Raw genomic sequence first — 26,028 nt, forward strand, 5'->3', positions numbered from 1 at the left:
TGTCACCACACGTTGACGTGACGCATAGTCAGGATTTTGTGGAGGTGCACGTCAGGCTACGGCGGAGGGTGGTAAATGAGGTTTTCCTTGACGGCGTAGGTCCGCCACAGAACAATAAACCAGCCTTAAGAATAGCGTTTCTTCTTCACAAATCTAATCAAGTATAATGTATGGCTTAGTAAACCTACTTTTGGAGGTACATTTTTCTCAAAAAGTTACTCAAGTAAATGTAACACGTTACTACCTACCTGTTTCTAAATGATCGCCCAAGGCAACCACAATAGTCCACTTGGAACCCATTCTATGCTCAGACAAAACTGAAAAATAATGGCTAGTATCGTCTGATTACCATTTGGGCACGCAACCGATAACAGTCTTTTAACCGATAACAGTCTTTTAACTCGCGAAATGTCTTCTAATTCTGGAATGACCCATTTATGCACAGCATCATTAGTTACGAGTTACTGAAAACATAAAGTAGACAAAATGCCACATACGCACAATGCTAATGGCATTTCTGACTTGTGTGAGTCTCATTGAGCACATGGGTACTGGACAATGAGGTGATTCATGTGCTGATGAGAATCCAGTGATGCCATGTTGATTGAGTTGTTATCAAATGCCAGGATCTATGAATCATTTGAGGAACAGGTGCTTTATTCTTATCATTAGCACACAGGCCTGTGGCCTGCTTATCATGAAACGTTTATATTGTAAGGCTTGACATTTAATACTGGTGTTTCTGCTTATTACGAAATAATTATGGTATATGCGTCAACAGAACCCATTGATATATTTTCTGCAGTATATTGTGTATTGCATCTTTGCAGAGAAAAAAATAGATTTAACATGAGTGCCACACCTGTGTTCGGGTTAAAAAAAAAAGAAGTTTAAAAATTGCTTCCTATAAAGAACAGATGCCATGGTAAGCTGTCTTCAATCAAATTTGACCTCAGTTTGAGACTAAGAAATGTTATCATTTTTATACAGATGAGGTATTGCAGACAGATATAAGCTAACTTGAAAACAAGAATAGTTAGACTCCTAAAATAAATTATAGTTATTAGGGTCATGTTGACCTCATATCACAAATGATGTCATACTACCAATTCTGGATGATTTATACATTTATTAAAATAGTGCTCTCCTTCTTGTTTGCCCATTACGACACTATTACTGAGATTACTGAGTGATGAAGGATGACAGTTTATGTGAAAGACAAATAAGACTTGAATGACTCCTGTAGTAAATCAGAAATACCAGGAGAACTTCATGGTTTCCTTGTTCAGATCTTACTAAGTCAATAATTTACAAGTACCTGTTAATTTTGGCAATTACAATATTTATTCACTGTTGTTAGTAAATGTGACCCAGATATTACCATTAGGTGGTTGTGGCATAATTGTTGCCACTCATGTCAAAGCCTGAAGCATCATCCACAGTCTCCAGTTGCTATAGTAACCTGACAATTAAAATGAGCCGGAGTTGAGAGGCAATGTCAATATGGCACAGATCTAACCCACGAAAATAGGCGTGCCAGACGCTCTTCAGCCTCACCCAACTGCTGAATGCTTACTTGGTCTAGACTCTTAATACTCCACTTTGACTGCACCGTGGTCACCATGGTTACCACATACTCACCATCGATGTCTTCCACTCTGTGAAGGCCATGCTGCTTCAGGAATGCAACTCCGAAGCATCCAAAAATTAAAGCATTGACTCTTGGCCGACGCACTGCTTCAGAGATCAATATCAATCTAGCTTTCTCTTTCAATGTGATGAACATTTATTGGCAAAACAGGATTATCTTTTGGGTTTGATTAGAGGTCTAGTGTCTATGTAATAAGGTACAGATCATGATAGTATATAAGATTTCTCAAATAGATTTGCATTCGAACATAGAAGCAGAGACCACAGTGAAACCTCAGAGTAACTTATGAATTCAAAACTCGAAGTTTTATCTGCCCTCTTCCTTCTTCTCTTTTATCTGATATTCTGTTTGTTTGGTTACTCTCCTGGGAAGGAAAGTGCTTGGATGGAGAAATCCATTCATTACATGGTGCTGTCAGTGTAGATCAAATAGTTTTCTTCCCATCCAGTTCATCCAACCGTTCATGGTCGGTATCAGTTCAAAACATAGCTTGTTAAAAATATGACTTTTGGGTTTTTATTTTTTGCTTTTGTTTTGGAAACCCAGCATATTTTTAAAATAATCAACCAAAACCAAAACTACTACATTCATAATCACCTAAGTATCACTGAGATCTCAAAATGTATGAGAAGGAGAGTGTTGAAGTGAATTTCATTGTGTTTTACATAGGTCTGTCAAAATTATGGTGTTAACGGGCGGTAATTAATTTTTAAAATTAATCACGCTAAAATATTTGACGTATTTAACACACATCCCCCGCTCAAACAAATTAAAATGACAGCACAGTGTAATGTCCACTTGTTACTTGTGTTTTTCGGTGTTTTGTTGCCCTCTGCTGGCGCTTGGGTGTGACTGATTGTATGTGTTTCAGCTCCATGAGCATTGTGTGATTATTGACATCAACAATGGCAAGCTACTAGTTTAGTTTTTGATTGAAAATTTTACAAATTTTATTATAACGAAAACATTAAGAGGGATTTTAATATAAAATGTCTATAACTTGTACGAACATTTATCTTTTAAGAACTACAAGTCTTTCTATCCATGGATCACTTTAAGAGAATGTTAATAATGTTAATGCCATCTTGTTGATTTATTGTTATAATAAACAAATACAGTACTTATGTACCGTATGTTGAATGTATATATCCGTCTTGTGTCTTATCCTTCCATTCCAACAATAATTTACAGAAAAATATGGCATATTTTATAGATGGTCTGAATTGCGATTAATTACGATTAATTAATTTTTAAGCTGTAATTAACTCGATTAAAAATGTTAATCGTTTGACAGCCCTAGTTTTACATACTAGAATAAAACAACTGTTTTTCCTGCCATCCTTTTGGAGCAATGGGATGCCTCGGCTGGTAGAGTCAAGATTTAACTAAGGTCTTAGTTGAAGTATTAACAAACACCTGAGGCCTTCTCATCAAGAAAAAATGCTGGCCCCCGAAAGCAAATTGCAGCACCTTTGTATGCTTCTGTAAATAATACACCACAGTTACCAATGATGCCATTTCCTTGTCAATGGACACCCAGTGCCCCTCTGTATGCTTGTGATGTAAATTTCTGCTCAGCAGGAAACCTCTAGGTTGAAGGTACAGGTAGTATTCAACTGACAATGCATGTGCGTGCGTGCATGTCCTGGAAGGGGGTCTCTATTTGCAGAGCAATGCATAAGAAAAGGGAGACCAAGGGAAGAGCGAGACGTTATGGGTCAAAGGGACAGAAGGAGAAAAGAAAATTCTTCAAGCATGAGTCAAAACGGCTCACGATTTCTAATGATGTTTCTTTGCTTGAAACCCCAAATTAGTGAAGAGATTGTTAACTTTGGGCAGAGATTACAATAACAATATGAAATATATTGTTGGTCATTTGTTTTATTCCCCTCACTCTTTATATGAGAACGACATAGGCCAAGAAAGAATCTAGTTGCATTTAGGACGGATTGCAGCCAGGATTTTTTCACTCAAATTTTATGTTCCTATTTTTTTTCTTTAACTTTCTCAGGGAATAGTGCATGAAATTGGAAGCAAAAGCACATTATGGCTTCTAAAACACATTATTTAAATATATACGTACATCTCGTGACCTGGTGACCAAAGTTATGACTATATACTATGCCAAATAATATACCTTACAAACTGCAAATCGCGGTACTGTTAAAAATATAAATGTAAAGCAAAATGTGATAATAGTTGGTCCATTCAACAGTCGATAACTCACTATTGCTAAAACTATCTATTATTTACAGGAAGTAAAGATTTAAACCAAAAATTAAAACAGTTTACATGATGATTAGGGGTTACATATTTTTGGGGAAAATGCTTTCATCCTTGGTAACTCATTAGATGAAGGGCACTGGGTTTAATCTCTCATCTCTTATCTGTGCTCAACTATCCAGGACTCCATCAGCGAGGTGAATCCAGTGTTGAGATAGAGGGATTATCTGATCACCTGTTCCATGCTTTATTCCCTTATTCTCTAAAATACACAACTGTAGGTCTAAATTGCAGGTGTCTATGTATCTATCCGCCTTCCCCATAGTAAGGTCTTCATGTTTTTGCTTTTTACCTTATCTTCACCTGCGTAGAATCCTACGATGACTTAAAAATTGGAGTAAGGTGGCTGACTACCATATATTCGCTTTTCACTGCAAGTATTTGTCACGGCAAAACGTGAAACGTGTTTTACGATGTAAGGAACCGTGAGTTTAGAGTCCCCTCTCTGTTGAAACTTAGGATTCTTTAAACCATTCTTATTTAGTGCATGTACCCTGGAGACAATAATGAGTTTGTCTCTGTTTTTTTCCCTATTTTTTTCCTGAAATCATGACAATTTAAAAATAATGGGGAAGTCTCAATGCAGCATTAAGGATTACTGTAATTTTCAGACTATAAACTGCCTTAAGCCCACCCCAACATAAACCCTGTGGTTTATAATCTAGTGCGACATATTCATATATTTTTATAGGGTAATAAAATACATCTTGTTTGGTGTAAATACAACTAAGGATTATAGTCCAGTAGGTCATATACTGTATATGAGAAATATAGTTTTCTTGTAAAATTTGCTAAGTGATGGTTATAGTCAGGAGCTTTTGGTTTTTTGTTTTTTATTCCAGCTACTCTTATTTATAGGTGAAATTTACTTTACAGTACACTGACTGTGGTAAACAGAAATCATATGTTGTAAATATCAAATTTGCAATTTGTGAAGGTAACGTTTGAGGTTAAGAATGGCAACATATTTTCAATTTATTGAACTACGTTTTTTAAATCAGCCAGATTTCACCCTGACTAAATACATACGTAAGCACTTCAGACGAAATTATTATTATTTTAGTAGGGTTTTTTTTTTTTTTTTTTTTTTACTTTCATTACCATCGGCGCTTTATTGTGATATACATGTAATGCGTCTTGTTTTTGACGCAGTGTATATGCTTGTCATTGTGCTGTGAGTTTTTTTTTGTAATCCTGTCTTAATAAAGTTCGGGAATCACTGTTCAAGGTTAGAGTCTATATCAGTCATGGGTCATTGGAATCACCGTTGTCATTTTGCCTCCTCACAGCGCCCCTTCTCACATCCATCTGTCTTATTGAGCTACCTATCAATTATAGAATCACTTAAATCTGCCAGATTGCTGTTTTCCATTTTCCCCAGGGCATCATGTAATCTCATTTATACTCTGTCATAAATCACTTTTGCATAATATTGAGTTTTATAATTTATTTTTCTCGTATTTTTCAAACATTTTTCATACAGAAAACCTACATACTGTTTCGCTAAGGGGGGAGTACAGTCTCCAATTTAAGATGTTTACTGAGTGCTGCAAGAACATTAAAAGACATAAAGACAATAAAATCTCAAATGTCATTTTGATACATCAAGCTTGCAAAACTTAAAAGACAAAATAAAAACCCTCCCTGTAATGCATGTAGATTCAAAATTTCACTGTTGTGTTGAATGAATTATCCAGCCCTTGTTTTGATGAGAAGAAAGTCAATGTCATTTCAAGCAGTGCTACTGTGGCAACAATGCCGTGTTAATACCCAAGCGAAAATGACTGAAGGATATAACAGATGGTGTTTTTAAAAAATATGTGAGACCTTCTGACAGAGGCGTTCACGTTACCTGCTCCTATATATTATTAGTTGTATAAAAACTTTGGTTGGAAAAGGGTGGAGAGCCCGCCCTAAGTGTGTTTGGGTCATGTTAACGAATGAGGGAAGAATTGGGTGGGAGATCAACGAGCAGGTTGATGCAAAATCTGCAGTGATGTGGCCTTTGCATCCATCTGTATTGGTGGAAAAAGAACTGAATCTATTGTCAAAGCTCTACATTTACCCGCCCATGTCCCCACCCTCATCTATGGTCACAAGCTGTAGGTCAGGACCAAAGGAGCAAGATCACGGAAGCAAAAGTGAGTTTCCTCTGCACCGTGACGCATTGTCATCAGATCCCACTGGAAGAGCTACATGAAGTGGCTGGGTGGAGAAGGAAGTGGGTGCTTCTGTGCTTAGTTTGCCGCAACTCCTGTATTTATATTGACTTCCGCAAACTCAATATTACCAATACAGTCATTTGGCACATGGAGTTAGCTCCATTGATCTTTTAGTCATGATTATGATCGTTCTGTAGCATTTATTATTCTTTACAGTGGTACCTCTACATACGAAGTTAATTTATTCCAGGTAAGTCAAAATGGTCGTATGTCAAGCAGGATTTTCCCATAAGAATACATTATAATTCCATTAATTTGTTCCACAGCCCGAACCTGCACTGGTTCTATTGCAAATAGCAATTACGCAGAGCAAAACAAATAAATTATAAATAAAAATTGGAATAATAACATAATAATAGAAGTAATAATACTAATAATATGAAGGACATCGCATAATAATACAGAGTGTAAAGATAATTATCAAGGGTTTATTAAATATCTGCTTATTCTCATTTAGTCCTACAATTATATAATCAATATAATAAAGGTTAATGATTAATGCTTGCTAGAATAGATAAGGTGCTAGAATAATAATACAGTACCTGTTATAATTTAACGAATCGGGTCCTAATGTAGCGGATGTGTTTTGCGAGTGTACCTGAACGCACTGCGTGGCTGACGTGACAGAGGTGCATTAGTTTTTATTTTCACTTTTCATGTTTTGTTGTTAGTGTCAGCTGAGGCGGTCAGTAAGCCTAACCCTAACCTGACGAAGCTGGCCATTTCTTTGGCAATGTTGCAATAATAATAATTTGTCACCATAACGACTGGCAAACGGAGGTCGTAGGAGGACTGACATTCTACGGCTGTATTATTTCCATCTTCATTTCAATGGTAAGCATCACCTTCTTCCTTTTTTCACCACCTGCACGAACATTCTTGGAACCCATGTTGATTTCTCTGACAAAACAAAATCCGCCGTGCCTCCGTCTTGCAGAAAAACAAAGAAACTGTGGCGCTCTTGTCGGATTTAGAAACAAATGGCGAGTCAAATTTTACGTCAGGTGTCGAAAAAATTGTGTGTCGAAGCGATCGTATGTCGAGGTACCACTGTATATTGTTTGTTTGCTTGTTTTACATTCCCAATAGGATTTAATCATAGCACATCTGTGTTAGAACCAGGAAAGCCTTGTTTGATGTCATCCTGAATGTGTTTATATGTCAAACTCAGAAGTTAATATCTTTTTACAGTTTTGGCAACATTGGTCCTTTCTCCAAAAAGTTAATACATTCCGGGCCTTGTTTTTTTGTTGCACTGGCCCTGTGTAGTCTATAAACTGTGAGGCAGCACAGCCTGGAAGAGTCAGACCTGACATGCGAGCTCCTCCACCACTTGTTATACTATACAGCAAAAGTAGCTCACAATAACCAAAAAGGTTTTCACAGTCCTTAATAAAATGGATACAAAATGCTGTATACTAGTAGTATTGTTTCCACCTCTGTCAATGTAGAGTTTTTGTACTATTGTATGAAAGGAATAACCCAAGTGAGATTTTGAGAATGAGAACTAAATAAATGCATTTGTTACAATTTGGCTTGACCTTAATAAAAAAAAAAAAAAAAAAAAAAAAGTCGTACAGACAAAAACAGTCAGTGTTACTTCAGTTTCATATATTGTTTGGTGGTATCCTTGACAGTAAAGTAACACACCTCAAAATACACTATGGCTTGGGCACACCTTGAACTATTGCGAAAGTAACCATAGCACCCAAATTTCATACACTTATAAAGAGGAAAGAGGCAGACGTCAGCATAGAGGGGAAACACTTCAGCTTATTTCCTCTCTGGCTCCAGCGAAAATAGTAGTCATCCCTGTACTTGGTCCAAGACACCAATGCTAGGTGAAATGGTTGCGTTATTTGACCCTATGTCAATTGCACTATATTTTTGTCAGGTTGTAAACGTGGATTAAAACAAAAATCAATGAAATTTATTTCAACAGTAAGCAAAAAAAAAAACAAATTTGCGTTGTTTTTTGTTAAATGGGAGAAGCTGTTGGATAAGGGAGGGCGTATCCTGTCTTTCCGGATACAGAACTTGGAGAGGCTTAAGTTAAAGGTTTGTGTGATTGCAAGATAACGTCAAACATCTCTGCTCCTCTCAGACCTGTTGAAATTCACAGCATGTTTTTTTTAGGTCATTAAGCTTTGCTTCACCAAATGGGGTATTCCAAAACAAACGCAAATGCAACTTTTTCAATAAATGATTAAAGACTTTTTAACAAAAATCCTCAATTCAGGTGTAATGTGATTCAGTTAAAAACAATAAAAGTGGTGCCAAAAAGCGTCTTTGAGCATTGGCAAAAGCGCTCTACAAATAAAATGTATTATTATTATTATTAATAAAAAGTATAAAGTCTGTCTCAATTTAGGTTTCCGCTCATCCTCATTGAGGTCACAATCATTGTGCAAATTTATCGCAGTCACATCTTTGACTCTAAATTTTAGTCTCAATTTAACTGAAATGCACTCTTCTAATTGAACCTACACACCATCAGAAAGGCAATTCATTGCCTTATTACTGACTGTTTTGGTTTGCCTTCTTGCTGTGTCGACATAGAGCCCTATTTTCATCCACCACACTGGTGCGCCTCGCCATACAATCCGGCAAACAAAAGAAAACCACTCAGCACGGGCACTTTTTAGAACAATCTGCCCTAAACTGAGCGTACCGACATAGCTGGGTTGTGTCCACACAGACACATTTGGTGCAAGTATTTTGTCAATGAGAATTAATTTTTTATTATGCAGAAGAGAGTTTCAATTCAAAGGTGTACCATATGTTAAAGTAAATTTAGGTAAGCCTGCTAGACCAATATGCAGCTTCGCAGACGTGTGAAATGGATGTCAGCATATTTTGATTCATAAATATGTGAACAGCATGCAGCAAATCCTCTGAATCGTTGTAGAAATCAATTCATATAATGAAGAATTGATGTTATCACTGCTCTATTTTTATAATCCCTCCACTCTGTGGCTGGAGGTCGAGGAGGCGAGGCTAAATTACCACTGCAAGTCAATTCACATTTTTTGCCTAAATGCAACATGAATCTGATTTGTTTTCATGGAATGTGAGCAGTATAATTAAGGTTTTTCAAATTTTATCTAGGTCACTTTTGTATGTATGGCTAAGTTCACATCACAGGGCATAAAGTTCAATCCGCAGTTTTTTTGTTAATTACGATATTTTTGTGTAGCTGTTCATATTGCAAAAACATAGGCAATCCGCAGTGTAAAGGGAATATGTCCGTGATGTCACACGCATACACGTCGCCACGTGTCACAGTGTTCACGGGTGTAAAAATAGTCCGTTCGGGAAGTCTCAGTGTTACAGCACGAGGGTGTAGTCTTTTTCATTTTGTATAGACAAATTTCCGAGGTACTTCCCCTTTACTTCCTTATGTCTGCAAGCAACTTCCGTTTTAGAATTTCTCCATCCAAAACAACAGTGGAGCTGGAGTAACATTACTCATCAAAATCCCTTAAAAAAGACCATTTGGAAATACCGCATCCATCTGCCATCATCACAGCAGAGGAGGACAACATGTTCAAGAAGGAAGATGTGGAACCGAGCTCGTTCCACCTCAAGGAACGGGTGTTTTTATAATAATAATAATAATAATAATAATAATGTTTTATTTGAAGGTGCCTTTCTGGCACTCAAGATCGCCTTACATTCATTTAAAAAAACAATTACACAAATTAAAGACTAAAACCAGTAAAAATTAAATAAGTATAGAACATTTAAAGTACTAATAGAAAAACTAATTAGCAAAAAAAAAGAAAGAAACACAAAGAAATTAGATTATGGATAGGCGAGTGAATAGGTGAGTTTTGAGTTTGGATTGAAAAAGGGGGAGTGAGTCTGTGTTCCTGAAGTCGAGGGGTAGTGAATTCCAAAGCCGGGAGCAGAGCAGGTTTTTGTAGCCATGTTGCCGCTGTGTTATGGAAGGTATGTTCTTGCTATCCCTGCATTTTCATGTGTCCGGTGCTCAAAAAAAAAAAAAAAGAAAAAGGAAAAAAAATACTAAAATTAAAATCTTGTGCATGAAACAACTTGTTGCCTTTGATATTGTTATTACGATGATAATTGTTATTATGATGATCTTTAATATTATTTACCACAACTACTGTATCGGCTGCTAGCTTATTGCTAACCAGTACACGTAGACGGCACAATTATGTCAATACATTAATGCAAGTTTTTTGCTCATCTATCAATCGATACCTCACGTGAACACAGGCTGACAGGATGTTATAATTTTGGCCACGAATGATCAACGAAGTGATAAGAACAATCATACAATCTCATCTATGTCTCATCTACAGTATGTCGTGCTAAATCCATTTTTGGAGATTCCGTGGGTTTCTCTGGCTTGATTTTGATGTTTTACCTTTGTCAACACACTGCTTACTTCTACCGCTATTCATGTTGTTCTTTCAAAACTGGAGAAAAGTTCGGAGCAGACATTTTCCAAGATGGCGCCGCCCATATTTCGCTCAGGAAACTTGTCAATTTATTCTCCCTCATTTTCTCCACCCAAATCACCCAACTAGGCCTAATCATCATCAGCCTGCCCGGCCAGTCTTATAAGCAAGGCTGATGATGACCAGCGGTTCCTTTTGCCGACAGCTGATCACATTAGTTCAGCTATGTTTTTGTTAGACTTAGCCTACTGTATGTTACCAGTTTTTCTATAATCAGGTGCTTTAGCGCTTTTTGATTTTTGTTTATAATAAATTGTTGTCTTTTTTTTTTTTTTTTTTTTAAACATTTTTCTTGCAGCCTGCTGTCATCACCTTAATTTTTACCACACCCAGATTTTTTTTCATTTCAAATCTGATCTGGGTCACTTTCGTATGTGGTTCAAATCCAATCTGGGCCACATTTTTCCAGACTGTCGCGGCGGTCTGTACTGTCCAGTCTCTCAAATCGGAATTCATGCAGCAATTACGGCATCAAAAAGCGAGAGAGACGCAACGGTAGCAGTGCAGCTGTGCGTTATTAGCGCCTAGCTTGCCTTGAACACGGCTTTTTAGGAAGGGTCGGACTTGACAACAGTCATAAAAAAAATAAAAATGGGTTGAGGATAAGCCTGAGAATGATCGGTTTTCTGTCTGCTCCATATAAGCAATATTTCAACACTGCTTACTTGCTTGCTGAGAGTCAGGGCAAACTGCGCGTATGTGAGTGTGACATGCACGGACAGTGTGTGCATGCTATTGATCCATATACTTTGAATATAAACCTAAACTGGGATTATTTATGTCTGTTATTTGTGTCCTCTTTTTAAAAAGCAAAATATGATATCCCTTGAATGACGGATGACAGCCAGCATGTGTGGTCATTTGTTTTGATGCTTCTGCGCATGCGGGTCGTCTTGCTCAGCGCTTGTCGGACTGCGAATTAGTGCGCATGCGTAATACTTGAATGGTCTCAACGGACAAAGGCAGTCTGAACGGGCATGCCAAAAAAACAGATATGACAAAAAACTGGATTCGTGCATTAAGACCTGTAGTATGAATGTAGCCTTAGTTTAAGATGACGCTCGCCACTGTAAATGCTAATGCTAACAAGAACGCGAATATCATGCTAACGCTCCTAGCCACCTAGCGAATCATCATCGGGTTTGCAACGGCATCACCACCCTCTTCTCTCCTCCCCCCTCCCGCTCTGGACTCTCCAGGGCTGGCAGGTAGGCAGGCAGGCAGGCAGGCAGGCAGGCAGGCAGGCAGGCAGGCAGGCAGGCAGGCAGGCAGGCAGGCAGGCAGGCAGGCAGGCAGGCAGATGTGTGACAAAATCAGACAACTTGCGCTTCATTCAACCAAATTGTAGTAATGCGCCTCTTCAGACCCTTAGTAATGGTAACGACGTTGCAAAGATGGGGAAAGTAAATAATTAGATAACTCACGACTGGAAAAAAAAAAAAAAAAAAAAAACGCTGCTCAAAACGCTGTTATACTCTAAAACCATTATCAACAATACTGGTTATAACTAGTTTAGTGTTTTTGTACATATGCCAAATGCCAGGTGTCAATGTTTTTTTTTTTTTTTTAATGTTTTCTCCTGACCATTTTTAAATGTTGGTTCGTCCATATTTTGCTAACTAGGCCCATATGTGACACATTATATTTTAGAGATGTTTTGGGACTACTGTATTGTCTGTTTTCAAAGCTTAACCTGTACGAACATTACAGGAGTCATATTGTCATGCCACCTTATAGAAGTATGCCTCTAAACCCTAGCCCAAAACCCTAATTATCCAGCATGTAGGCAAATTATTGGCATCTCTGCCTCAAAGGTTTAGAGTTTGAATCTCAGCTAGGGCCTTCCAGATACTCCTGTTCTATAAGTGTGAATGTGAGTGTCAATGGTTGTCTATATGTTCTCTGCAGTTTGCCTACAAGTCCAGGGGGTTCCATCGAGATTGATTTAAAAAAAAAGAAAAATCAGATGAAGACTCTAGCCGAAAAGGCTCTTGCCTAAAAGGATTGCCAGCATCTTGGAACAGAGGGCTATTGAGAACCGAAACGTCGTGGCTTCCTCTGTGGTTGATGGCGTGGTTTGTGATGTTATACATGTTGAGAGTATTTACCTTTCACACAATGTCAACACTGATTCAGAGCAGTGAAGGGCTAAAATGAAGTCACCTGCTTCTCAAAATACCCATTATATCGTGCCCAATACATTCACAATTTAAATGACATAGCAAGCGTTCACACACGCGCACATACTGTGGCATTAGTTTGTTTATACAGCTTGTTTGAGACAGAATGTGGTCCTATTTCCCTTACTCATTTGATGTGTGAAAAGTGGAAGGAAATCAAAGCCATTTCCTTCATTTTGGCTGCTGTGGCTTGTGGTTCCCAAGGGTTAGTGGGGTGCGGGTGGTTACAGAGTGGCAGTAAGCCTGAAAAAGTGAATGAAGCCACACAAGTTGCCAAGAAAAATAGAAGACACTGTTACTCGAAGGCACCAAGCACGCTGCAGATGAAAATGTATTTGGTCCAAGTATGAACACTCTTGCTTCCAGCAAGGAAAGACTCACCCTATTTTGAGTGGGCCTGAATACTTATCTTACTTACATATACTTACCTTATCACTTGCTGCATTTTTTTTTTTTTCTTTCGGCTTTTAAACTAGTTTAAAACAACATTATTAGTCATTTAACTTTTGCATTAAACATGGATTAAAATATGATTGAAACACTGTTTTTTTAACTAACTTTCTAAGATGACAAAGCTTTTTATTGTAAATGAATTATTTTTTTTCTTGTTATCTAGATGTGCTGCTTTTTCCCCTTATATAAATCCTAATAACTTGTTGCCAATAAAACTTCTCCTATTGACAAAAAAAGATCAATATTTTCCTGCTTCATTTCAGTGTTTAAATGTTGTTTATCTCAATGTTTTAATTAGACTGCAACTCGGCAGCTAGAGTTTTGTACGCAGAGCTCAATGTGATGGAGAGACCGCATGAGCAGAAATCAATTCATTTCAATAATATTAAAAAAAATAAATTAAAAAAATTGACCAGATACTTAGTGATTTCATTCTGTGTCTTCTAAAATGACATTGTTCAGTACTTACCATACATGCCTGAAAGATATATGGACAACTGATATGGTGAAAACATTTCTATGGGAGAGCTCAACAATTCTGTACTAAATTTTTATCAGTCTTTGCATGTTTAAAGTACCGTATTTTTCAGACTACAAGTCGCACCTGAGTATAAGTCGCACCAGCCATAAAATCCCCAACGAAGAGAGAAAAAAGAACATTTATAAGTCACATCGGAGTATAAGTCGCATTTTGGGGGGAAATTTACTTGATAAAATCCAATATATAGAACAGATATGTCATCTTGAAAGGCAATTTAATATAGAAATACAAAAGAGAACAACAAGCTGAATAAGTGTACAGTGTACAGTGCATGAACAACGAAATGCGAATATACTGTCATCACCAGAACGCTACGGCTCGGTCCTGGCTATACAGCGAGCTAAACTCCCAAATGACGATGCTGGACGTCCGTATAATTTGCTGAATCAATTTCGTGCACGATACCAAACAGGTCCGCATCAACGTAAATAAATGATAATTAGGTGCTATAACAGCAATGACACAAATGGTTAACATGCATTCGCTAGCATTAGCACATCGTTCAAACAAACAAACAAATCCAAAAACAAACAACCACACAACTGGCTCTAAGTGTCCGATCGCGGGTGGAAAACACACAACAACAACAGAAAAGACAGGCGTTGCCTCTGTAGCGATATTTTACAAGCATAAACAATGAACGTAGGTTCGCAGCCGTGTCTCTCTCTCTTTCTCGCCCACTCGCTCAGACACACTGCGTAGCTGTCCGTCTTCTTCTGGCGTGTGAACGCTCTTCTTCGCGTAAACAAGTGCGAGTGCGCCCCCACGTGGGCGTGAAAGCGCCACAAACTAAAAGCATGCATTTCAATATAAAAAAGTCAATAATACAATTGAACACACATTGACAAAGGCAGAACGTGAACGTGGCCATAGCTATTAAGAGTTATTCAGATAACTATAGCATAAAGAACATGCTAACAAGCTTGCCGAACCATCAGTGTCACTCCAAAACACCAAAATAACATGTGAAATGATTTCATAATGTGTTAATAATTTCACCCATAAATCGCTCCTGAGTATAAGTCGCACCCCCAGCCAAACTATGAGATGAACTGCGACTTATAGTCCGAAAAATTCGGTACTTCTAACATACTACGAATGTGAATCAAGCATTGGGAAACAAATACATAAAATCAATTGAAAAGATCTATAACGGTCACCTAATAGCTGCATTTTAAATGTCTGACCCATGGTTTATTCTCAAACATGCACAAGCATGTCCAGTATTTTATCTATTATTAATTTATTCATTTATACTTCAGTTGAAGATGGTACCTTTCTTAAGTGTTGTGATTTGCTATGCATTAAGGCTAGCTGATGTTCACCGAAATGGACACTTAACTCCCCCATTATGTTTCTTCTTATTTATGATTGTGTGTGGGAGCAGGGGCGTTAAGGCACTTTTGACATGACTCACAAAAGTAACAAACTACAAATACCAACTCTTTGTTCACGTATTCAAGGCTAAAAACCATTTAAAACAACATTTTGCACATGACAGAGGAGTAAAGAGGGCTAAAAAAGAACCTGACAAAGAAGGTTCAAATGACAGGTATGACTCAAACCACTTCGAAACAGAAGTGGGTGGCTACCCAGTGCTCTCAGGAGGAAATCAACACCAAGTGGTCTGCTGTATTTAATGCAGTAGCTAGGCGTTTAGCTTCACCAACCCAATGCTTTATGTGGAGATTATGTTGTCATTGGCGTGTCAGTGACTTTATTTTCCAAACTTTCTTGTTCAGCTGCTGTTAAACTGGATAGCCAGAATGGTAGCAATCAATGCTTTAATGATGAAACTGTTTCACTGTACCCAAGGGGAGTTTCAAATACTCCATTTGGGATTGTTCATTCAAAAATGTTGCTACACCAAAAATGGTGTAAAAAGACATACAAAAGGAACAAACGTGGGGAATAGTGACATAAAAACACCTGAATACACATTCCGTATATGCTACATGGCTATAGGTAGCATTAAAACGTGATCAGAAATTCATTTACTGAGGGGACACTCTGAAAAAGAGAGACCAGGTAACTTTTAGGACAGGGAAAAGTAGAACAGAAAAGACCAGGGTTGGTAACCCACAGCAGTGTAGAGCATTGATGTCCAAATATTCACTGTATCATTGTTAGTTCCAGCGCAAATAGGTCCCAATTTGTGTGTTATTATGCTCTTTCACAAGTGTAACAAATCTTTCATACATGTTAGTCATGCGGTTGAGTGGAACTGCTTACTTCATGATGCTTACTATTGTACTTGCAAGGTTTTAGCTTTTCTTTTGTTCAACTGAAGTTTTTTTTGTTCTCCACAGTAAGAGTGATGTTCTCTCGCTCACAGAGGACAAATACTTTCTCTGAATAATAGAAAATCGAAAAACCATATATGCTGAAAGAAGACAAGATGAACAATACATAGCTTTTGTAGTTGCAGTTTGCAGTGATAAATACAGTAGAGTTGCACTTCATCATGCATGAAGGAATATCTACCATAATTCTGCTGCTACTGTAATTTTATTACCTTATTCAGTATACAGGAAAATAGTAAAATATTAAAGCCACATTCAAAATGATGTACACGATGTGTGAATAATAGTTAACTTGATTAAATCAAAGTAAAACAACATTTTTGCAGCCCAGCCTACCATAATAAAACCTGAAGCTCAGCACAACACAAATCTTCAACCAGCCTTTACTGAACCTTTTAGTCACTAAAATAGGGATTTTGTTTCAAGTGATCTCTTGAACTCAGCAATAATCCAAAATGCTGATTTAACACCTGCCATCCCCTCATACCCTGCAGGCAAGGACCCTTAGAAATCACAGTTCCCATCTCAGGAGGAATGTGCGTTTCTCTATGCAACATTAAAACAGTTTCGTACACTGTGTCAAAAGATGTCAACAGTCGGGGTAAAACATGCACTGACAAGATTTCTATCGCAAATATTATCGTGCAAGCCCACTTAAGCATATTGAGTGTTTTAGGGTAATGTACACAACTCTCCTTGATTTGCATCAACCTGAACGTGCATGCATGTGTCTAAACTGTAAATGCTGTCAAAGCTGACAGTTGACAGTTTGGATCATTTCAAAGGGCGTGAATGAAGCTGAAATGTGGAATGACATGGCTTTGGGGAGGCTAAAGGCCTTTTCACTGAAAAAAATCTACCATTTATGTCAAGTACAAAAGTTGCTCGGATGCGGAAGGTGTCTACTTGCCGGAACAGGACTGATTCCTTTTTGGGCCAAGTCACTCGGAAACAAATTCTTTATGCTGGGTCACTTTATAGAATGAGGATGTTGGAGTTAGCATCCTGTCTCTTTATGGCGCAAAGGATGAGCAGGACAGGTTCTTTTGACCCTATTGAGCTAATAGCTGAACACCTGACAAACTTGATTCCCAGCTTAAATGGGCTTGATTCTGAATCATGTGAATAATAAAGAAATAGGTTGAATAAAGTACATATAGTCTGATCGAGGATCTAGGATAGATTGTGAAAAAGAAAAAAGAGGCACAATCTTATTCTGTCTGAGCTTCAGTACTGTAACTGTCACTAGGTGTGCAATTATGGTGCGAATAAAAGAACAAATTAAACATTTTATCATAAATTTCAGTCTATCATCTATAATGAATTCCATTTCTTCCCCTTTTGTTAACCCAGATAAGACTTTAAATTTCTGACAAATTAAAGCAATATTAATCGTATTGTCTGTGCTCTAATTCGATCTATAATTAACTTTTAATAACCTAATACTGAGATAACCTTTTGAAAAATACAGTCCACTTAGGTTTTGTCTTTATATGCAGAGCCTTGCGTAAGCAATAAATGTCAAACTCAAGATTTGGCCTATGAATTCATATAAAACGTTTATGGTTATGGGTTTACATTCTCTTTTATCGTGTTTCATTCTGTTTTTCTCAGTGGCACGTGATGGCTGGGTAGCGCATCTGCCTCCCAGTTCGAAGATCAAGGGTTCAATCACAGACTCTGTGTGGAGTGTGCATGTTCTCCCCATGCCTGAATGTGTTTCCTCCAGGTACTCCGGTTTCCTCCTGCCTCACAAAAACACAGTTGATTGGTTAAATATGCAGTTGTCTGTTTGTGTCAATATGAAATGTGAAATGTGAGTGATTCATTTTTGTTTGCCTTGCAATTGGCTGGCATACAATTCATTCCCTAGTCTTACTCACCACCCAGCAGACCAGTGAGCTACATGGAGGTGCTATTTTTAGCCTCCGCAATTGAGCGACGTTAAGGTGACCAGTCAACGTCGTGAAAAGACAAAATCCCTCTGGGTCGCATTTTAGAGAGTAGAATAAGAAACAACAGGAGCATGAGCGTGAAGAAAGACAGAGGTTTGTTGTGATGAAAAAAAAAAAGCTTTTTTCAACAACATAAGCACGTACACTTAGCGCAACTGCAAGCTAGCGGTTATTTACATCGAGTTTATATGAGATACTGCTAAAGCTAAATTATACTGTATAATTAGCCAGGCTGTTGTTTTTGAAATATTTCCAGTATTCAGGCTGTTGTGGATTAGTTTCAGTTAAATTTACTCCCCCTCTTATTTTAGAGAAAGTTGGACAAAGTGTATGGGGGACTAAAATTTTCTTGGTTATTTTCATGAGTTGTGAAGCACTTTTACCTGTTGGTAAATTGTGCTTTTCAAATAAATTTGCCTTGTTTAAAAGTGCCAAGGTTAATTAAATAAATACACCATTAAATGCGATTAATAATTTGAAAGTTCTGTAGTATGGGGGACTAAAAGTGCTATGGATTTAAATGCAAACATTTGTTATTAATTGTGTCATTAATTCATTAAAATGGCGATCACGTTCATGTAAAAAAATATTCAATATTTTTTTTTTGCTATCATATGTTATTGAATTCATTATTATTGGATAGTCCTGTGTAGTTGCAGTGCTTCAAGAATTTATTGTATTTCAACTACGCCCATCAAAGATGGTGGCCGGATCCAGTACAGTAGACTGAAAGAATTTCGGCGCTATTATGGTTATGTCATGCTGGTTTCACAATCAACCGCTGTTTGACTAATATAAGGTAACATTTCACTTTCTTTTCTTTGTAGATGCTCCTCTGAAATATTTTTCTTCCACCTCTGTACATCCTGGGTCATCTTTTACAGCCAACTTATCCACATCAGCACCAAGTCCAAGCCCACCAAGTCCAATACCTTCCCACACACCAACTGCCAGTGGTGAAAGAAGTGCACTTTCCAAAACAACTGCCATATGATAGATGCAACAGATGCTTTTGCATCAGTGAAGACATGGTGAGTAAGGTCAAGGTCATGGTCAAGGTGAAAAGATGGTTGCATTTTCAAGTGTTCTGTGTGTCTCTATATAGGTTTGTGCAGGTGGGTGTTAATCATATTGTAATAACGATTGTCATTTATTTTTTTTAAGTGTTTTTGAATAGCTATTAAAGCATTTTTCTTTCAATTTCTGCACTTGTCCGTTGTTGTCTTTTTGTATAGACATTATTTTCCTAGACCTCACAGCAGCATTTGATACAGTCGACCACACATTCCTTGTATCTCGTTTAAAACACTTTATAGGTGTCCGTGGTAATGCTCTACAATGGTTTAAATCGTACCTGGAACATAGGACCTTCTCGGTAATGATTGAGGAATTTTACTCCTCACAAACTTCTCTGTCTTGCGGGGTGCCACAAGGCTCTATTTTAGGGCCTATTCTCTTTGCACTTTTATCTCCTACCTTTAGGATCAATTATAAAAAACATAATATTTCTTTTCATTTTTATGCTGATGACCTGCAGCTGTATCTGCCCCTGAGACCCAACGAACAAACTGCTCTCACTAAATAATGGAATGCATATCCGATGTGAAGCAGTGGCTAGCACAAAACTTTTTACATTTTAACAATAGCAAAACTGAATATATTACTTTTGGCACACTTTCGATGTTGAATGCCCTTGAGCCCAACTCTGGTACTCTGGCTCCCTTTTTTAAGACATGTTAAAAATCTCGGAGTGATATTTGAGTGAGTGATATTAGCAGGCTCAACTTTGAAAAACAGATTAGTTCTGTTGTAAGAGCAGGCTTTTTCCAGCTCCGTCTCTTGGCCAAAGTGAAGCCTTTTCTAAGTCACCACGACCTTGAAAAAGCAATTCACGCTTTTATAAGCTCATGGCTGGACTACTGCAACGCACTTTATGTTGGTCTTCCCAAGTTCTCAATTTCTCGTCTCCAACTTGTTCAAAATGCTGCTGCTCGATTTTTAACAGATTCACCTAGACGTGAACATATTACCCCCGTGCTATCATCGCTCCACTGGCTTCCAGTCCATTTTAGAATTTATTTCAAACTTTTACTGTTCGTTTTTAATTCTATTAATGGCCAAGCTCCTTCTTATTTATCGGAAATTTTAACCATCGTCATTCTGGCAGGACTCTTCGTTTTACCGGCCAACTTCATTCGCACGTTCCGAGGTCCAAACGTAAACAGTGGGGAGACCGATCTTTTGCGGTTGCTGCCCCCAGGTTGTGGAATAGTCTTCTCCCTGAAATCCGCTACCACTACGAATTTAGGCCTTTTTAAATCTCTGTTAAATACGCACCTTTTAAGACTCGCCTTTCCTCCATATTAGTGTAGCCTGGTTTTATTTCTTAAGGGTTTTTAATGTTTTCGGATTTTATCTGTTTTATTGTTTTATTTGCTGTCTGACTTTTATCGTGATGCGTTGTTTTGTTTCTTTTCATTTTACTCTTAATGTCGTTCTATAATACTTTCCTGCCTTTTATTTACTATGAGCAGTGTTGTTACTAACGGCGTTAAAATATAACGGCGTTACTAATGGCGTTATTTTCTTCAGTAGTGAGTAATCTAATTAATTACTTTTCTCATCTTGGCAACGCCGTTACCGTTACTGAGGCGGGAAAGGCTTGCGTTACTATGCGTTACGATGTTGGTTGACTGCCGCGAGAAAAGTCTGGAAAAAGATGGACTCACGGAGACAAGAGAGCAGAGCAGGAACGGGGAGGAGGCAAGGGAGTGTGACGCCGTTGCAAACGCGATGCTACTGTGCTAGGTGGCTCCAATAATAGCTTACCGTAGCCGATAGCCTTCAAACTACGCCCACATGATGCTTCGGTAGATATCACATATATACAGAACTAGATGCAAATAACAGACACGGCGGCATTAGCAACATAAATGATAAAGAAGTAGATGGGTCAGTAAACAGCTGCCATCTTAAAACAGTAGACTTCTCATGAAGGCTCTGTTGTAGAGAACATTCCTGGCGAACCTAAGTCCCTTTTTATCTAAAATGCTCCTAAATCAGCAAAACTTAACTGAAATCTATCTTTAAATGATGAAACTGTTTTAAAACTTACACATGTCGAAAATAGATGGAAGGGAACTAATGCAATAACAGGAGCAATTTCAACAACTTTAACGGTTGATTCACAACATTAAATGACTTCCACACATAGCAAAGGTTATTATCTAGTTATCGCAATATCTGCAATACCCCTGTGTCTAGTTAAGTTTAGGGTAAAGAATTGGGCTAGGGCCAATTGTCCCAAAAACCCTTTAAACTTCAGATTGTGTAACCAGTTTTTTTTAGTTTTTTTTTTTTTTTTAGAAAAAAAAAAACATGAAAATTATCACCAGTTACTTTGTCAATTAACTAATTACTTTTACATTCAGGTAACTGAGTTACTAACGCAATTACTTTTTGGGAGAAGTAATTTGTAACTGCAATTAATTACTTTTACTAAACTAAAGTTAGTTTAACAACACTGACTATGAGCCATGTTTGTCTTTGTTCTAAAGCACTTTGGGGACCTTTCAGGTTTTGTAAAGGGCTATATAAATAAATTTGATTTGAATTTGATTTGATATAATAAATTACAAAGAGATAATGTGCTTTTTCAGTGTGAATATTTGAATATATGTGGTGAAAATAAGGGGGGGGCGCCAACAAATATATTGCCTAGGGTAGCAAATTGGTCAGGAACTGCCCTGTTTCTGCCACACATTGCCGGTCCGTGAGAAAAAAAAAAGCCCACATAACATCAGTCCGTGGTGCAAAAAAGGTTGTGGACCACTGCTGTACAGTATCTCCCCCAACAGGCGTAGGGGCGGCTCGCCTTGGTGTTTCCCGCCCCGTGGGTGTGTTCAGCAGCAGCCGGCCTCCGCATCCACCTGCTCCCGCCCTGCCTCTCTCCAGTCAGGAGTGGCCAACTTTTAGTGAGGAGCCCACGCTGCGTGCCTGGACCTCTTCCACCTCGGGGACTTAGTTTCACGCTGCTTTTCACCCTGCTAATAGATGTGGATTGTCAAGCTCGCCTTTCGTGCTCTGTCAAGGCTCAAGTAATAAAAAAAACCCCGACAACAACATTTTACCTTGAGACTACGCTGAGGACGCACAGGTACACCGTTGCTTCTGAGCAAGGACCGTTGAGAAGCAGCATTGGATTTATTTATTGTTGAGCTCAACTTCAAAGTTTGGAAGCGGAAGTGATCGATATTGGATTTTGACTGGCTAAATTTGGTCTTTAATCTCTAGACGCTGTGATAGCCAGGTAAGTGTTTTTCGCTGTGTTGTTTTCCCTCCCATAAGATTATTTGACTGCAGTTGCAACACAAATGAATTTATTCTCTGTTATTTTCTAGTAGTTTGTGTATTTCCATTTAAGTAAAATAACATTTTAAAGATACTTTTAACTAATTAATGAAATACTGTAGTGTAGTTTTTCAGTTTAGCTTGAGCTCTAATACCTCTCCAGATTGTTTACTGTTCTGACACCCATGTGTAGCCAAGATTGCCAATCTGTCACAAACACGTCTCGGTCTGGATCTCATTCCAGCAACATTTCCATCGCACCCTTATTGTTTTCACTTCTATTCTTTTATATTTTCACGTGGTTGTATAAGAATAGATCTAGTAGCAACTTGGGAGATTGATTTGTTTGTCCACAAAGTGGCATAATGAGTTTACATACAGTAATGAATGATTTATTAGATTCAAGCCTTAAAAGGTTTTTTTGTTGTTAGATGTTCTCAATTTATACTTATAGTGAATACATTCAAACATAGTACTGTATAGCAAATAGGAGGTGACATGTTTACCTTTTAATGCACAGCTTTTGGATCCTCTTCCACTCTCCTCATTGTCATCTGCTCTCAGTGCCTTGTTTGATTTCATCTAATGGTGTGAATGACTTGGCTTCTGTTTTAGAGTAAACAGCTGGCTGGTTAACAAATTCTCAGTAAAAAGCAGGGGTTTAAACAGCTGGTTTTGCCCGTAAATTCACTCAATTGCAAAGCAATTTGGGAGCCCTTTGTTTGAACACTTTTGAAAAGTCCAATTGCAGAGTATATGTAGTGGAAGGAACATTGTAAATACTAGTAGAATCATCCCTGTTTAGGGTTCAGGCACTTGGGTCAATTTTGGTTTATTTACTTATTTATTATTATTATTATTTTTAATCAAACATTTCACTTGAAACTTTCATTTGCTCATCTTTGGCCCATTGTTAATCAGTCAAATGTTGATTTTAGTATACAAATGTTAGCAAAATGTTATTTTCACTTTTGATAGCCATACATTCATTGTAATGATTCCTGTAAGCATCTGATTACATGGCATAAGGTGAATCCATTGTTAAACATTAAAATTTTGTTATTGGAGAGGAATGTGCTTTTATTTTGTGGGGTTGAAAATAAAACAATTGTACTCTTATTTGTTATTATCATCATTTTGTTACTGCATTGGAAATTCTCCAAAAAGCTTGATTCACTTCCATAAGAATTCTTTTACTCTGTGAGGCATTTAGTTTAAATTCAGAGTTGTGTTTCAAAACCTGCATGGGTGAGTCTGTCGGGAGCTACTTGGTTGTCATTTCACATAAATGAATAAACAAAAACGGGGAAAATCTGTTAGATTTATAATACAGTATGGAGTATTTTTCCTCATGGGCTCAGTTTTGTTCCTGCAGATTGTTTTGTTTGTTTGTTTGTTTGTTTTGCTAAATCACTCATTCTGTGCTACTGGAAGTTGATCAGCCATGCAGATGCACAGTCTATGGACAGTCCACACCCTCCTGGCGCTGTGCAGCTTTGCTCTGGGGAACCTGATGAGCAATGAACCACTGGCTGCACCTCGTGTCTTCGTCTCCTTCAAAGGTAAAACCTGATCATGTTCAACTGCATTACATTTTTTGCATTTAAATTCCCTGATCTGTTGTGGATAGTTGTTTATGTAGCTGACTAACTGAAAAGCTATCAATGTCCTAATTATTATGATTGACAATTTAACAGGTGAAAAGTTGGGGATGTACACACAAATGTGAACATAATAAGCTGTGTAGGAATTTGATGGAATATGATTGATATTTCACACCTTTGCCAAGTCCCGTTGGACAGTCGCTCTGTTGTTTGTATTTGGACTTTACTTGGATTCAACCAATTTTTTCACTGCTGCATGTTTCCTTTCAAAAAACCTGCTAATTTCTGCATAATTGGAGCGATTAGGATTTAACTGTGAAATTAAATAGAAATGTAAAGCATACGCTGTGTAATGTCACTGTGGCCTGGAAGGCAGAATTTTTAGGGTGCATATTTTTGATGTACAATGTACTTTGTACTTTTTCTTGATTTGTTGCCTATTATTTGCCTATTGCTAAAAAAAAAAAAAAAAAAAAAAAAAAAAAAAAAATGGAAAAAGAAGAAAATAACATCACAATCTCCCATTCACACATCAATGGGTGGTTGCTGCCAAACTGCTGGGAGCCAATTTGATTTCAGTGTCTTGCTCAGAGAATCAGAGACTACAGTGGGAAGTCATAGACAGGAATTGAAACGCTGACCCTTAGGTCCCAGGATGACTTGCGTTACTATCTGACCACAATTTAAAATTAAAAAACAAAATAATACGCTTTATTTTTTTGTTGTTGTATGTTTTTTTTCTGTTAACCTGTTCTGTTCAGCTTTTTAGACACGGAGAACGGGAATCTGAGTGTCGTTAGAGACTGATGTTTATGTTGAGTAGTTGTTGTTTTTTGTGTGTGTATGTGCCACAAAAATGCTTTTATTTTCCCTGCTCGCTTGTTGTCCGCACTTTTTGGTTCTACTTTTATCAAGTACAATCAACCGGCCTGATGCAATGCTGTTGAACTGTGTGGAAAATGAAAAATATCAAAATACAAACTAGAGATCGACCGATATATTTTTTTCAGGACCGATACTGATTATTATTTGTTAAGGGGCCAAAAACCGATTTTTGGAGTCGATATTCATTTGCAAGGCGGCACGGTGGCTGAGTGGTTAGCACGTCTGCCTCACAGTTCTGAGATCAAGGGTTCAATCCCGGGCTTCGGCCTTCCTGTGTGGAGTTTGCACTAAATTGTCCGTAGGTACGAGTGTGTGCGTGAATGGTTGTATGTCTCCTTGTGCCCTGCGATTGGCTGGCAACCAGTTCAGGGTGTCCCCTGCCTACTGCCCGTAGTTAGCTGGGATAGGCTCCAGCACCTCCGCGACCCTCGTGAGGAAAAGCGGCATGGAAAATGAATGAATGAATGAATATTAATTTGCAGTAAAAGTCTAAAAAATGGTGTAAGAAAGTGAGTTGTTGTTCCCGAACCCAGAGGTTGTGGGTTCGATTCTCCGCCTTGATGACCTCATCTAAGTATCCTTGAGCAACCCCACGTTGCTCCTGGGGCTGCATCACTAGTAGGTAGATGAAAATATTGTGAGCTTTGAGGGCCTTGAAAAGGTGCAAAGGCACAATACAAGTGTAACTATTTACCTTTACCATTTCATCGGAGGACGGAGTGAATACTAGGAATACAAGAGAGAGGCGCGGCTGCATCTGAGCCGAAAAAACCCAGTTTTAAATATTTTTTTTTCATATTGGCCATTCATCAAATATACATCAAATTTCCAAATATCGGTGCCGATAATCGGTCTATCTCTAATACAAACACGTGCAAATTTATGTCTTGTCTGTTAGAGACAATTTTTTAAAACATGCGCAAGTCCCAGGTAATTCCATCACATTTGTTACACTTCCTCATTCAATTAAGTGGGATAATATGGTGCATATAATAACTTGTTGGCCATTATGTGATCATTCCCTGGTGATGTGTATTTTGTGGTTTGCGTTTGTGTGTTTGTGGCTGTACAGATTAGGTGAGATGGATTCCGTAAGGGTCAGAGTTGTAGACTA

At 37.9% G+C, this 26,028-nt stretch overlaps 1 protein-coding gene across 4 annotated transcripts in view; it reads left to right on the plus strand.

Annotated features, from left to right (window-relative positions):
* Positions 1-21,955: 21,955 nt before the first annotated feature.
* Positions 21,956-26,028, plus strand: part of LOC130921499 (semaphorin-3F-like) — an 85,109-nt gene continuing 81,036 nt past the window's right edge. For 2 of the 4 annotated variants that reach the window (XM_057845478.1, XM_057845481.1), the window contains exons 1-2: positions 21,957-22,384; positions 23,801-23,987. In XM_057845478.1, the coding sequence (XP_057701461.1) occupies positions 23,870-23,987 (118 nt within the window). In that variant the 5' untranslated portion in view covers positions 21,957-22,384; positions 23,801-23,869. Of the gene's footprint in view, positions 22,385-23,800; positions 23,988-26,028 lie in introns of all 4 variants that reach the window. The other 2 variants (XM_057845480.1, XM_057845479.1) reach the window with 2 other exon arrangements.

This window comes from Corythoichthys intestinalis, chromosome 9, assembly GCF_030265065.1.
Source record: "Corythoichthys intestinalis isolate RoL2023-P3 chromosome 9, ASM3026506v1, whole genome shotgun sequence".
In the NCBI taxonomy this organism is placed as follows: domain Eukaryota; kingdom Metazoa; phylum Chordata; class Actinopteri; order Syngnathiformes; family Syngnathidae; genus Corythoichthys; species Corythoichthys intestinalis.